This window comes from Haemaphysalis longicornis, unplaced genomic scaffold (assembly GCF_048455015.1).
Source record: "Haemaphysalis longicornis isolate Haplotype H1 unplaced genomic scaffold, Haemaphysalis longicornis Haplotype H1 scaffold_3, whole genome shotgun sequence".
Lineage (NCBI taxonomy): Eukaryota > Metazoa > Arthropoda > Arachnida > Ixodida > Ixodidae > Haemaphysalis > Haemaphysalis longicornis.
In genome coordinates, this window is record NW_027526335.1 from 59,157,750 (window position 1) to 59,171,209 (window position 13,460).

Sequence of the window (13,460 nt, forward strand, 5' to 3'; positions counted from 1 at the left end):
ACACAAGGTATTATACCCAATTTTTGCCCTTACAGAAAAATTCAGCTCATCTCGCCTTGTCCTGTCAACAAATGATTGGAGCCAGTTACCAGGCAGTATTGTATCTGTAAGGGTCCATTTTTATTTGAGGCCGCTTTACTCAGATACCTTCACGCGGAAAGTGCTACATAATTTCTTCATTTCTTCTTTTTTATTATTTTTTTTTTTGGGGGGGGGGGGCGGTTATTTCATAAAAAGTTCGTCGTACTGTGTTGTTCGTCTTGTTCACTGCTTTTGTACTCTGACTTACACACATTTACATGTACAAATTGGTATGCACACATTTGTTCCTTTTTTATACCTTGCAATTGGGTTGTATAACCACATCCCTTCCTATGTAATGCCCTGACGGGCCTTTAGGGTACTTAAATACAAAAAAATATCTTAAAGCATTAAGAACAAGTAATTAAATTAGCTAACATTTTTTCGCATAAACTATTGACTCAAAGAATTGCTTACAGGCTATATTGGCTTAATTAACGTTCTTTAATAGGATCATGAAGACGACGCACAACCTTGGCTTATTTGATATATTGGGCAGTTCATAACTCGACCGAATTGTGTTTGGCACAAAAAAATGCTTCAATTACAGATGAACTTGCGTTTACTAGGACGTTTCAAACTGTCAGCTTCCTAAATAATCCTAGCATGAACCGAAATATCTTATGGCTTACTTTACGGAGCATTAACGCTGACCCTATCCGAACGCAGACATTACAGCAGGAAGCGGAAAACACGCTACCACCGTCTGACGCACTGAACATTAAGAGCGGATCACCTCTTCGTGTTTGACTAAGGTCGGACAGCTTGAGCTTAACTGACCCAGTTAAAAAGCGCGTGCCTTAAGTTCCTGGTATTTACGCAGAGTTTGACAGCGCACGGCCAGACTAAATCGGGAATTGCTTCGAGTTGCCTTATTTCACGATACACATTTAGGTAGCGCAATGTCTTTGCCAGCTTTGCGCTTGTTTCTTATATCGCCAGCCAATGTGAAGAAGCGGGGAGTCGTTGACCTCTCCTAGGGGCATCAATCAGCTAGTGCGTTTAATTTCTCGAGAGGCCTCCACCATACTTTCAACTTTCTTAATTATCAAGCCTGATAAGTAGGAAAGCAATTCGCGTTATATTTGACATATCTGTTATTGCGCCGTGGCTTTCTTTTGACTGAAGCATGATGGTGACCGATGCTGATGCCTCCTAAATATAGCATTCCTGTGACGAGATTTTCTATTCAGAAATTCTGAATTCGATTTCGCGCGCGTGGGCATGATAATCTAATCACTCAGCTTGAAAGCAGACATTGTTTTTCTTGCAGGTGGCGCTTCGAGATTTGCTGCCTGTGGTGAAGCGCGTGCTTTTCAATCAGTTCTTCATTCAGCTGCCGATCAACGTAATCTTCTACTGGCTGAAGTCGCTACGTGGCTTCGACCAGAGCTTGCATCTGCCTACTTTGCCTTTAGCGGGGCTGCACTTCGTATGCTTTATTGCCATCGAAGAAGTTTTATTTTACTACTCGCACAGGTGAGGTCCGAATTGTATTAAAAGCTTTAGTCCTCTTTGGAAAGAAAACCACCGTTGTAGTCATATTGTCACGTTACTCATAATCGTCATCATAAACATGTTTATATACGTGTGACAGCACACATCTGTCCTTTTAGCCGTCAACTACAACGTGAATATGGTTGCCGCAAAGTTCCGAGCGAACGCCCATCCCCGAAAAATCGCCCACCCACCTTCAGGGGTGAAATATCCAATTTACTAAAAGACTCCAAAGATCGCCCGCCCCCTAAAATCGATGGATTTAGCGCCGGTGAGCGAACAAAATAAACGCGAATCATCTATTCAAGTGTTGATGCGGTCAATACATTTCTCCTTTCCGCACTTGAGCCGGAAGTTCGCCCGTGTCGTATGTTTTCTTGATATCACCGCAGTTTTGGTTGACGGTGCGACCACTGTTTGTAGTTTTTTGCACCTGGCCATCCCGTATTTTTCATTTGACATCTCTGAAATTTGGGTGGGCGTTCTTTCAGAACTTTACGGTAGTACTGAGGGTAGGGAAAGTCTGTCCGGTTAGGTTGCCATTGCCTCAACTTCGTATACTAGGTCAGCTGCGCTGGGGACGAAAATGGGGATGATCGTAACGGTCAAAAGAAAACCCCACAAAGTTGGGCTTTGAGTGTGTTAATTCAAGTTTATAATGCGAGCCCTTGTTTTGCGTATTTACATCGGTGTCTACGTACTCTGTCCCTTCACATGGAAATTCACGTTGAAAGGTCCACAATTTAAAGAGTTAAAAACGAAACTTGGTAAGCATTACTATCGCATATCTGTGTTTTCGGAATAGAGATAAAAGCTGAGATTGTGCTATTTTTTATATCCGATGCGGAAAGCGGGCGTATTTTGTACCTTTAGTTGCTTCCTGCATGCGCATACTATTATTAGGGGCTCGGGCTGTCGGCGTCTCATGTCCTCGCCGTCTCATGTCGTCGTAGTATCATGTAGTAACGGTACTAAAACACCGGGATACTCGTTTTCCAGCGCCCCGCGCTGGAACGTTTCATTTCCGTGGGAAAAACGCGTGCTAAAAGAACCCACCGGGACACTGGTTTTCTAATGCCTCGCTCTAGAACGCTTCGTGTTTCCAAGACACGGGACTTGCAGCAAAGCTGTACACCTGTACCCTCCAACGGTTTCACCTCCGTGGGCAAAAACGCCAAGGCGCCAAGAATACGCTTATACACTGCATGCTTCACCCACCCCCGGGTTTCACGTTAGGGGAGATGGCCCGGGGTTTTTTCGTAAGCAAGATAAGCGTATGCGTGTGAACTTTAAGGCGTGCACTCACATGATGAAGCCAAACGCATGAAGCTAATACAATTGAAATGATAACCATAATTATACATGATGTTGGGGGAAATAAATAGAGGTAATGTTGAACTCATACCTATGGAAGGCTGCAAAAAAAGAAAAAGCCTCAAATATTCCTACGTAGAGCGCAGAGAAGGGGCCGCTTATAAAATAACTATTTATTGTGGCGAATTCTACTATGAACTGTCATTGAAGAGATCACCATAATAAACGTTTATCTAATCACCGAGAGGTGTTCTTAGTTTGAAATTTTAGAAGGGCGTCCTCACTCCAAAAGCCCTGAGCGCAAGCGGCATCGACAGCTCTTTGGGCCAATCGAAGCTGTTCGTCCAGGCCGGAGCTCGCCAAGGCTCTCCCCCAAAGCTCACTTGGGGAACAGTATAGGCTGCCGGGAGTTAGTGGGGATTGATCGCACCCGCCTACCCTGGGTCTCAGAGTTCCGGGTTTCCAGCAAAATCGATAAAGCGTGGAGTCCTGATAAGGATTACATGAGCTCAGTGTATCTGTGGGGAGCGCGCGCGTAAATATCGTTCGGTTCTCCGGGTAACGATTTGCGCTTGTGTGTGTGCGAGGGGGTGGGGCAGATAGGGTGAAGTGCTTACCACCGCTGTCTTTAGTGCTGCGTAATGTCTGCACAAGAGGTCAAGGGCTGCGTGCGCTGGCGTTCGGCCACGTTGCTCTCTGCGCCAACTCGGTCGGTTAATTATCGAGCGATGGGGTCAGCCACCTCGTTTCCGTGGATGACGCGATGTACCGGAGCCTGCACAATCTTGATTGTCCCCCACGGGGGTCGCTTTTGGATTATGCGTAGTCTCGCGGTGTACTACGGAAACCCAACAACCACGGCGTGTACGGATGCGGCGCCCTTTCAGGATAGGCCTGCAACCGTATCAACAATAGTCGTCAAGAAGAGACACCACCGCAGTATTTATTTGGCCGGACAAGCGTACACAAGCGCAGGGAGAGGCATCGCCATCGCTGTTGCACAAGCATCGGGGGTCATTGCCACCGGCTCGAAGCAGGCCTGCCGGAATTACAGTGAGGAATAATTGCGGCAGAGAGCAGCGCGGCCCAACGCCAGCGTATGCAGCCCTTGATCTCTTATGCATACATTACGCAGCATTAAAAAATGCGGCGATAAGCGCTTCCCCCTCATACCCGACAGATCAGCTTGTTTTCGACATTAATGCATTGCACTTACAAGCTCTAAAGGCACATCATCATGTAGAGCTTCAGTGGATTCCTGCCCTCTGCGGTATAACTGGGAATGCCAAGGCGGACACTGCGGCATCGATCCCGCATGACCTACACGGGCCACTGATACCATTGCAAAAAAGAAACCAGCGGCAGGCACACGCAGGACAAGAGAAGGAGGGACACAAACACAACACAAAAGAACCAGCGTTGTGTTTGTGTCCCTCCTTCTCTTGTCCTGCGTGTGCTTGCCGCTGGTTTCTTTTTTGCAATGGTATGAACCAACAAGCCCAGCATTTCACTCTCTTGAACCACTGATACCAATACCGTTCTACAGACAAGATGCTTTTGCTCTTGCGTCTAAGGCTGCCTGGAGTTTTCAGCGATCCATGTGGGCTGTTGCGCCGCAAAATTACGCGCCGCTTCACTCCATAAATCCGCACGGGATTTTTAGGATGCCTGGCGGACTCTTCAAGCATGACGAAGCGGTTCTTCACCGTGCGTGACTAAATGTCGTTTACACAGGTTACTTTCGCTTCAAGATGAAACAGGCTGTTTCCCCCTTCTGCCCTCTTTGTGGCGTGCGCGAGGACTTGAACCACGTCTTATGTGAATTTACGCGGTACAGAGCATCTGGGACGTCCCTTTTAGTGTCCTTGGGCCTTCTGCTTTCTAGAGGATTTACTCTAAGTGACGTGTTAGGCCCTTGGTCTAACTTTAAACGAGGATCTCGAGTGACAAAAGCTCTATTGTCTTTCCTGCGAAGCACAGGACTGGATCAGACTCTCTGAACAGTACTCTATTAATGACCGCATCATCATCATCGTCATCATCACTCCATCGATTCCTTTTTTTATACATCTGGTATAGCAAGCTAGACGCCTTTACCAGGAAAGCCTCACCAGTGCAATTAAAGACTATTCCCCCCCCCCCCCCCCACACACACACACACACACAAATCATTACCCTGAGAGCCCGAACGACATTTACCCGCGCTCCAGACAGCTACATTCCCCATCCTGTCAGGTTCAGCTCATTTAATCCTGATCAGAACTCCAAGTTACCCACCCTGTTCACTGCTTGGCGTGCGCGCGGAAGCCGGTGCTGAAATAAGTAAAGATATTGTGTCGGCGTCGATACAGCTGGCAGGTACGTCCCATATGGGGAAGAAGTGACATAATTGTGTCGGCGATGCATACATTTTTCACTGCGGCAGCTAGAATAAGTTTTATGAAAAAGCGGTTGTAGGTTTCGAAGTCCGTAAGAGCAAGGTCTTTTTGCTGCGTGTGGGCAGTGGTGCTACTTTGGTCTAGTTATATGTGATCCTTGTGTAATAACAGCGAGTTGCAAGCCTACGCTGTCTTTGCGTCCAGCTCTCTCTAAGGTTGTCTGCAGTTCGTGCAGCTTACAATATTTTTTGTGAAGTCACATTTTTTGAACCAAGTTTCCTTCTGTCCACTTTTTATTCGCATTTGTAGAGTCTTCGACTCACAACTCGCATGATAAGTTTGTGAAATTCTGGAGGCGTACAGTGGTACAGTTGCAGCGTCGGTTCCCCGTTTCCTGTCTGGTTTGTCGATGACAACAGCTGCATTTCTCTCCTGTTTTTCTACTAAGAAATAATACGAAATCTTGATGCGATAAATTTCACAAGCGTGACAAGTTTTAAGCGATGGGGAAGGGTGTGAATTTAAAAAAGAAAACCCAAGGAATGGTAAATCAAAACTAATGCACCAAAAAAGCCCGCGAGCACGGATTTCCTAGGGGGAAGAAGTTTGGACTGTGTTGGGTTTTCCCGGACTCTAGCAAGCACCAATATCTATCTTTACAGATCGCAGATTATCAGCGTGTTGTGCTGCTGAGTCCAAGGACGCGGGATAGATTCCCGGCCACTTCCCGGCGGCCGCTTTTGTGATGGAGGCGAAAAGCTAAAACGCCCGTGGGTTCGAGATTTCGGCGCACGTTAAAGATCCCCAGGTGGTGTAAATTAATCCGGGGCCTCGGCGTGCCTCATCGCCTTTCAAGCGTCGGCGCGTTGAACTCCAGAACCAACCAACCAATCAATCAATCAACCAACCAATCAATCAATCAATCAATCAATCAACCAACCAATCAATCAATCAATCAATCAATCAATCAATCAATCAATCAATCAATCAATCAATCAATCAATCAATCAATCAATCAATCAATCAATCAGCAGCATACAAATAAGGACGCTGTTATTAGGGACCATGCTCACAAACAGCGTGCAGCAGCTAGTTCCTTGCCAAGGCCATGGTGGTGTCTCAACGGACTATTGCTAAACCTGCTCAACCCAACATCTTTACCCATCTTCATCCCTACTCATTCCCCCCCTTTATTCGCTCACGGAGGACCTCTCACGCAGGCTCCTGCACCACCGGCTGCTGTACCGTCGCTTCCACCGGCAGCACCACGAATGGACGGCCCCGGTGGGCGTCACGGCCGTGTACTGCTCGACGCTCGAGCACGTCCTCTCCAACGTGCTGCCCGTGGTGACGGGACCCGCGCTGCTTGGCTCGCACCTGAGCGTGCACTGGCTGTGGGCGGTGCTCACGGCACCGTACGGGGTCATCGTGCACTCGGGATACCACCTGCCGCTGCTGCCGTCGCCGCAGATGCACGACTTCCACCACCTCACGTGAGTCGCGGCCTCCGCTCATTAGGAAGGCCCCTGTGCCCACTGGTATCCGTCAGCATCGCGACACCGCGTGTCATTGTAGCGTCCTCCACGAAAATTCGAATTGCTTTGAGCGTTACTAGGCTTACTGAGCGACTTTCTCTGGGCTTTGGCCATTATCCGCCGGGCTCACCAGGGCGTACGCAGAAAGGCGTTACTACCGTCAACCGAAACCGATGATGGCGGCAGCCTGAAGCGAGCTCCCGCCTGAAGCTGGAATCGGACGCAGGGACAACTGGAGTGTGGAGAGGAGGAGACGCGCTGATAGGCTTGCCGCCAATGGTACTACGGCAGATACGAAAGAAAGGATACGGGATTTAATTAAGGAAGCATAGTGCCTGGCAAGCATGTTCGGTTTTCCGCCGTCGGTGCTCGCATGGCGCTCGGAGACTGTCGCCAGCAGTACCCGGAACTGACGCCACCACACCACGGGAACTGACGCCACCACACCGCGGGAACTGACGCCAGAGCCAACATTGGAGCCCACAACTACGGAAAGTGACCAAAGTTAACGCTAGGCTATCAAACACCAATGAAACGCTTACATTATAAGCAGAAACAAACTAAAATATGTCCTAAGTAGCAATTATGCCCAGTAAATGCCGCCTAGTTACACGGATTTGCGACGCGGTTCCCACCGCAAGCTCTGTCTGACAAACGGAGAATTGCGCCACACGGCCAAACACGACTCCCCCCCACGACGTTCACAGAGTATATACTTGGAAACACGGAAACTATGCATTATTGGCCGAACTTAACAACTCCCGCGGCGTCAGGCTCTTGAGGCCATATATTAAGGAACACGAGCGTAGATATCCTCTGTCTTTTTATTGAAGTTTGCGTTAATAGTATTATCACCGTTATTGGGAAGAAGCAGTCCTTTTAATGAATCAAACCTGTATTTCGTAGTCATGGCCCCCTGAAGTAAGGCTTTCAAAACCTAAGCCACAACGCAATGGGCACCGAGAAACTGCGTGTTTCACGTCACAGTGAAGTTGAAGTTGCGATTCGTATTCAGCGGAAGTAAAATAGCAATACAGTAAAAGCTCGCTAATTCGAACTCCGCTTAATGAGAACAATTTTATGGTCCCCTTCGAGATCGAATTAACGAGTTTTTACTGTATAGCTTTTCATGGCTGCGACGAGTAAGTTTAGTTGCCGCGTGTTTAGAACAATACTGTCGCCAATTTTTGCGCTTCGGCTCTCTCTCCCTCACTGTATTCCTGTCTTCTCTTTCCATTTATATATATTGCACATTTTACTGCACTCGGCAACGAATCTCGCGGCCCGGTCTGCTCCGACCAGTGTCGAAACTGCGCTTGACGAGAATCCTGTTAAACTTCTTGCTGGTAATACGGCCTTTTATATTTTTATTCTTAGTGAACATTTGAAACAAACTAACCAACTAAACATCATTTAAAGCGCTGCATCATTGCTTGTAGACAAAAAATATACCTCGAACAAACAGCACACTCGTCACACTTCACTCCATACGTCGTATATGCTGTAAGCGCTTTCCGGTTTGAAGTCGGGCGTCCGCTGATTGGCTACGACGCGTCGCGTGTAATCTCAAGTTAATTAGTTTGGAAAGATTTATAAGCCGATTAGGTGCAAACCTCTGCTACGATTTGTGCCTGGCAACGCCATACGGTAACTCGGTAACTCGGAACACGGTAACAGAACACAGTAACTCGGAGCTCAGACCCAATTTGCACACTTGGAGAATCAGAGAGAGAGAGAGAGAGAGAGAGAGAGAGAGAGAGAGAGAGAGAGAGAGAGAGAGAGAGAGAGAGAGAGAGAGAGAGAGAGAGAGAGAGAGAGAGAGAGAGAGAGAGAGAGAGAGAGAGAGAGTATTCGTTCTTCAGGATCAAGCACTGAGGGTGGTGGAAGGCCCCGAGGGCTGCCGCGACCGTCAGGGCCCGGGAGGTGGTCAGGACTTGGACTGACTCTCCCTGGGCGCGCAACATCTGCTCCCAGAGGTGAGCGGGAGGAGGAGGAGAGGGTATAGGTCTGCGAATGAACGACGAGGTGGCTCTATATGCAACTCAGAAAATCATCTCCCGGGTGGTCGGCGGTGTCAGGAGAGCTCTTGGAAATACGTACATTTCAAAAACAGTTCCAAAGTTTAACCAACCTCCCAATAATCTAACTACAGTCGAACACGGTTATATCGAACACGGGTATATCGAATTATTGTCTATATCGAACTCATAAATTACCCCCTTGAAAATTCTGTGTTAAAGTATAGGAAGTCGTACTTTTATATCGAACCGTATTTTTCCCGACATTGGGTATATCGAACGCCGCGCGAGATGGAAGCTGCTCTTCGGCGTCGCTGCACTCTCGATTGAGGTTGAAGAGGATATGGAGGAATGCGCGGGCATGGCGAAGACTGGCTCGCGGAACTAATCCCCCCTACCGGAATGAATTTTCGCTTGCCCAGTCGTGCCCAGCTACCGGCCGCCGTAGCGTTAGCGGACGGAGCCCGGTATGCTAAATCTCTCTAGGCACACAAGCCCGAACGCTCGGAAAATGGGACAGTGCGAGGTAGGGATGCCCCGACTGCGCACCTCCTTTTTTTTTGCGGCTGCGTACGTTCCCCGGCTTGCCGAAAAAGGGTTTTTTTTCTCTCTCTCTCTGGGTTTGTCTTCCCCCGATGTCGTCTCGGGAAAGGGAAGAGGGAACGAAGGCGCTGGCGGCCTCCTCCTTCTTTTGCATTTTGCTGTTGTTGCTGCTGTTTGGCGAGTTGTCCTGCACCTTTCGGAGATCACTGTTTCTCTCGGAGATGACCATCGCGAGCGCTTTGTTGGAGTCCGTTCAGAGAGCCTTGGAATTGTTACCTCCGAAGTTCTTGTGGTCCGTGCGCGCTGTTCTTCTTTTGCGTGCGTGTTGTGCATGGTGTGCGAAGGCGCAGCGTGCCGCTGGAATTTTCTAGTTGTGCAGCCTCGAGAAGATCGAGACCAGCGTCTTTATTTTCATTTCCAGGACAAAGAAGCAGGCCAAGATCAGCGATTTTTTTTCATGCAAATAAAGTGTCCTGTTGCATCGTGAGTGCGGAATTAGTTGTCATTCTTGAATGCGGCGATCGGTAAGTGATCGTCCGCCATAGGTGAGGTCTCAGAGCACAAATGTTTTATATCGAATTTTTCATATATCGAACTAATTCGGGATCCCCTTGGAGTTCGATATATCCGTGTTCGACTGTATAGTGAAGATGTAACTCTTTTGTCCCGCACATTTTTCCGTAGTTCAAAACAGTTCTGGAGCTCATGGAAAGCGATGGCCTTGGTGTGGCCGGCATAGAACACTTTCGCGTAAAAATATAAAACCCGAAAACGAACAACCACAAGTGTAACCTGCTCTTTAGTACTAAAGGTTGCTTCCCGCGAGAAGACGCTGCGTGCAGGGGTGTACCCTTTACAGGCCATTTGCTTCATTGTACTGGCCCCACTTCCCTGACGGATATGACGTCAGTGAAATCTTCGAGTATCCTGGAATAAAGCACTTTCTTGTAAAAATAATTAAAAAAAAAGTAGAGCACGTATACTCTTTGCACAGAGAAGGGAAGGAGATTAGCGGTAAAACGATGACGCAGTGGGTACTGCGGCTCCCATAACAAAATTTACATGAGGATCACTAAGCACAGCGCACAAGATGAAAAAAAATTCTTCGTTATTCCAAGAATTGCTACTCCGCCGTGCTCTGCAAAAGCAACGAGCATCAGCTTTTCGTGTGTTCTAAGTTTCGTGATTTTATTTTGTCGCCATCGAATTGAATGAAGAATGCTGTATATCCAGCTAACATTGAGCCACATTCTGTAATACAGACAAGGTTGCTTCTAGTTTTTGTCTCTCTTTCCACGTAAAAGGAACTAAAGACAACGCAGACGGAAAACCGATTGGCCATCGGGAGAAAGGGAAGGCGAAGAGAGGATGAACGTGAAAGAGGGAAAGTCGTGTGAAAGAAAAATAAGCGCTGAAAATTCCCGCATGCGTTAAAGTTTCGACAAACGTTCCCCCACGCAAAAATGCTTAAATAGACGATGTGCTCCCACGGCTCTGGAAGAATCACAGCCGAGGACCGCGTCAAAAGATAGTTTCTTCTAACAATAAACGGTTTTCTAGCTTTCAAGAATGTGGGTGACAGCTGACGCCCCCGGCATACTAAAACCGGTGCAGCGACATATGATTCTCTTCTCGCAACCACACATTGCGCAGGCACCGCTGTCTGACATTTTGCAGTGGTTTCAGTAACGGTTAAGAAATTGCACCCAAACCACAACGCGGCTGATGTTGTCACTTGCCACAATGCTACTTGACTTTACGCCTGGTGAGGACAGCATCAGCGCTGCGAATATTCGTGTCTGCGGGATTTCAGCGAAAAAACACGCCTTGCGCAGCGCCAATGCGCTTGCTAGACAGTTGGAACCCTCTCGCTAAATAAAATTCTAAGTTCTATTTACTTAGTTAGGCGCTTGCGAGACAGCTGGAACCTTCAGGATAAATAAAGTTTTAAGTTTAATTTACTTGTTTAAACATACTTTGGTCTGATAGGACCAAGGCACAAAAGCTTCATGCGGTAAACACACGGGGGCAAGGAATATGAACAATAAGTGAATAGTACACTGCGAGGAAGCTAACCTTCTCTATGGTTGAACGGGATTTCCATAACATACTCTAGAACGAGCTTTCATGCAGTAGAAATAGCACCGCATTACAAACGGGAAAACATACAATAAGGGGCATGAGAGAATTAGTTAAAAAAAGATTACGATGCAGACAATATGGCACGTTCGAAATTGTTACTCGACTCAGATGTGGAAACAGCGGCGTGCAATGAATTCCAATTTATTTATTTGGAAAGTACAAATATTTGAACATATTTGTGCGGGCCGTGTAAGAAAGCAAATTGTGCGTGTGCCGATGCTTTGTGGAAAGGGATAGGAATGTGGCCCGATTTATGCCGGTGAATATATCTCTTTGGAACCGGTATGGAGCGGAAACAACAATTTTAGCCAGATTTTTTTTTTTTTAGAGTTCGTCTCAGTGAAGTCGTCTCTTCACTGATACCATCGTGCAACCATGTTCTACCTTTCCCGTTTATAAGAGGGTCACATTTGTGGAAAGGACATTCCATATTGAAGTTTATTGAATTTAACAGCAGTAAATTTAAATTTAGCAGCCTTAACTGATGTCGTGCTACCCAAGCATACCGTCAAGTACGAAGGCTAGGATTGGCGGGTGCCAGTCGCACGCACTGACGCCGAATAAAAGCGCCAAATGAACACGCGATCCCTATGACTATAAGGTGCGCGCAGCACTCGGAGGCCTCGTATTGATCCGCACCTTATACCGTTCGTTAGCGCGCAGGGTACACTGCTCTTCTGTTTCGTGTGCACTGAAAATACCAATACCGCTTCTGGCATTGCGACCAGTCAAATTCGTGCGCATAGCAACAGAACGCCTTAGACGCTGATCTTTCGGGGAGCGTCATAGCCAAACGTATATCAGAGCTTTGGCACGAAGGGGGCAGAAAAACAGCCAGCTTTGTACTGGCCGTAACCACGGTGATTACGAGGTTTCCGATCGTAACCAGAAGGCCCACATACTCCAAAGGTGGCCCCATTGCGTATGTCTAATGTTGTTTGCTTTACGTAACGTGATGCTGTTTTTAATCGTCACTGGCTAAAGCCGGTGCCTGGATCAAAATTTCTGGCCTTTTCCTTGGAAGACTAAAATTTTGCTTTCGTTTTGTTTTATTATGTTATTTGCAAGTTACAAACCAGCAAAATAGCTGACATTTGCTCTATGACGGAGAAATAGGCATGCCTAATTTAAACCGACATACCCATCTTCGCCATTTGTGCAGATGAGCACTGTCGATGCGTTAAGGGGGCTTAAGTTTTCTGCGACATGCGTCGACAATGGCGGACAAGGGTGTATAAGCTGCACTGACATCTGAAGCCTTCACTGAAACCTAATGTATACCAATTATGAACGCTTTCCTGCGTTCTCTGTTTTCTTATTCTGCAACGGGGTTGAAAATTTTTGCATATGCACCACATTCGCAGAGCTCGTTACTCTTATTACTCGGCCTAACTGGCTATACCTCAGGGGTATGTATCTGTAAGTTTCTTTTTACAGATGTCCGTGTCCAAGTCAGTTGTAAACCGTTGGCATAACGCGAAAGGACAACATTGTATGGAATTCAGGTTTAGGCAAACACCACCTTCACGGCATACCGACGGCTGGTAACGACCATTTCGCTGACCAGCCTACTCGATTCGACGATGCGATGAAGAGGAGACTGCCCGCTTTCCAAAAGATACACAAGAAAGAATAACGATGTTGATCCTCTCCTTCTGCGTGAGCCCGACAATAGCGATGGATGATCCTGACAACAGGGAATTCATGGGGAGGTCATGTCTCCTCCCTGAGATGCAAGGGACGGCTACGAGCATCAAATGTGCAACTGCGATGGCAACTGTATCTGCTACAAGCCAGGCGCATCAGATCGCCTTATTTCCGAGCTGTGAAACGGTCCGGAACAAACGAGCTATTCGAAGGAAGACCTCCCTCAGCCATGAGAAGCCAACCGGTCTCTGTCTAAGTACACCAGGGAAGTATACGATATTGACATTCGTAGTCGGGATACAAGG

General features: G+C 47.4%; 1 protein-coding gene across 1 annotated transcript in view; it reads left to right on the forward strand.

Moving 5' to 3' along the window:
* Nucleotides 1–13,460, forward strand: part of LOC144173268 (fatty acid hydroxylase domain-containing protein 2-like) — a 67,465-nt gene that overhangs the window by 50,970 nt on the left and 3,035 nt on the right. Inside the window, exons 5-6 of the mRNA XM_077701754.1 lie at nt 1,355–1,560; nt 6,491–6,763. Coding sequence (XP_077557880.1) covers nt 1,355–1,560; nt 6,491–6,763 — 479 coding nt within the window. The remainder of the gene's footprint in view (nt 1–1,354; nt 1,561–6,490; nt 6,764–13,460) is intronic.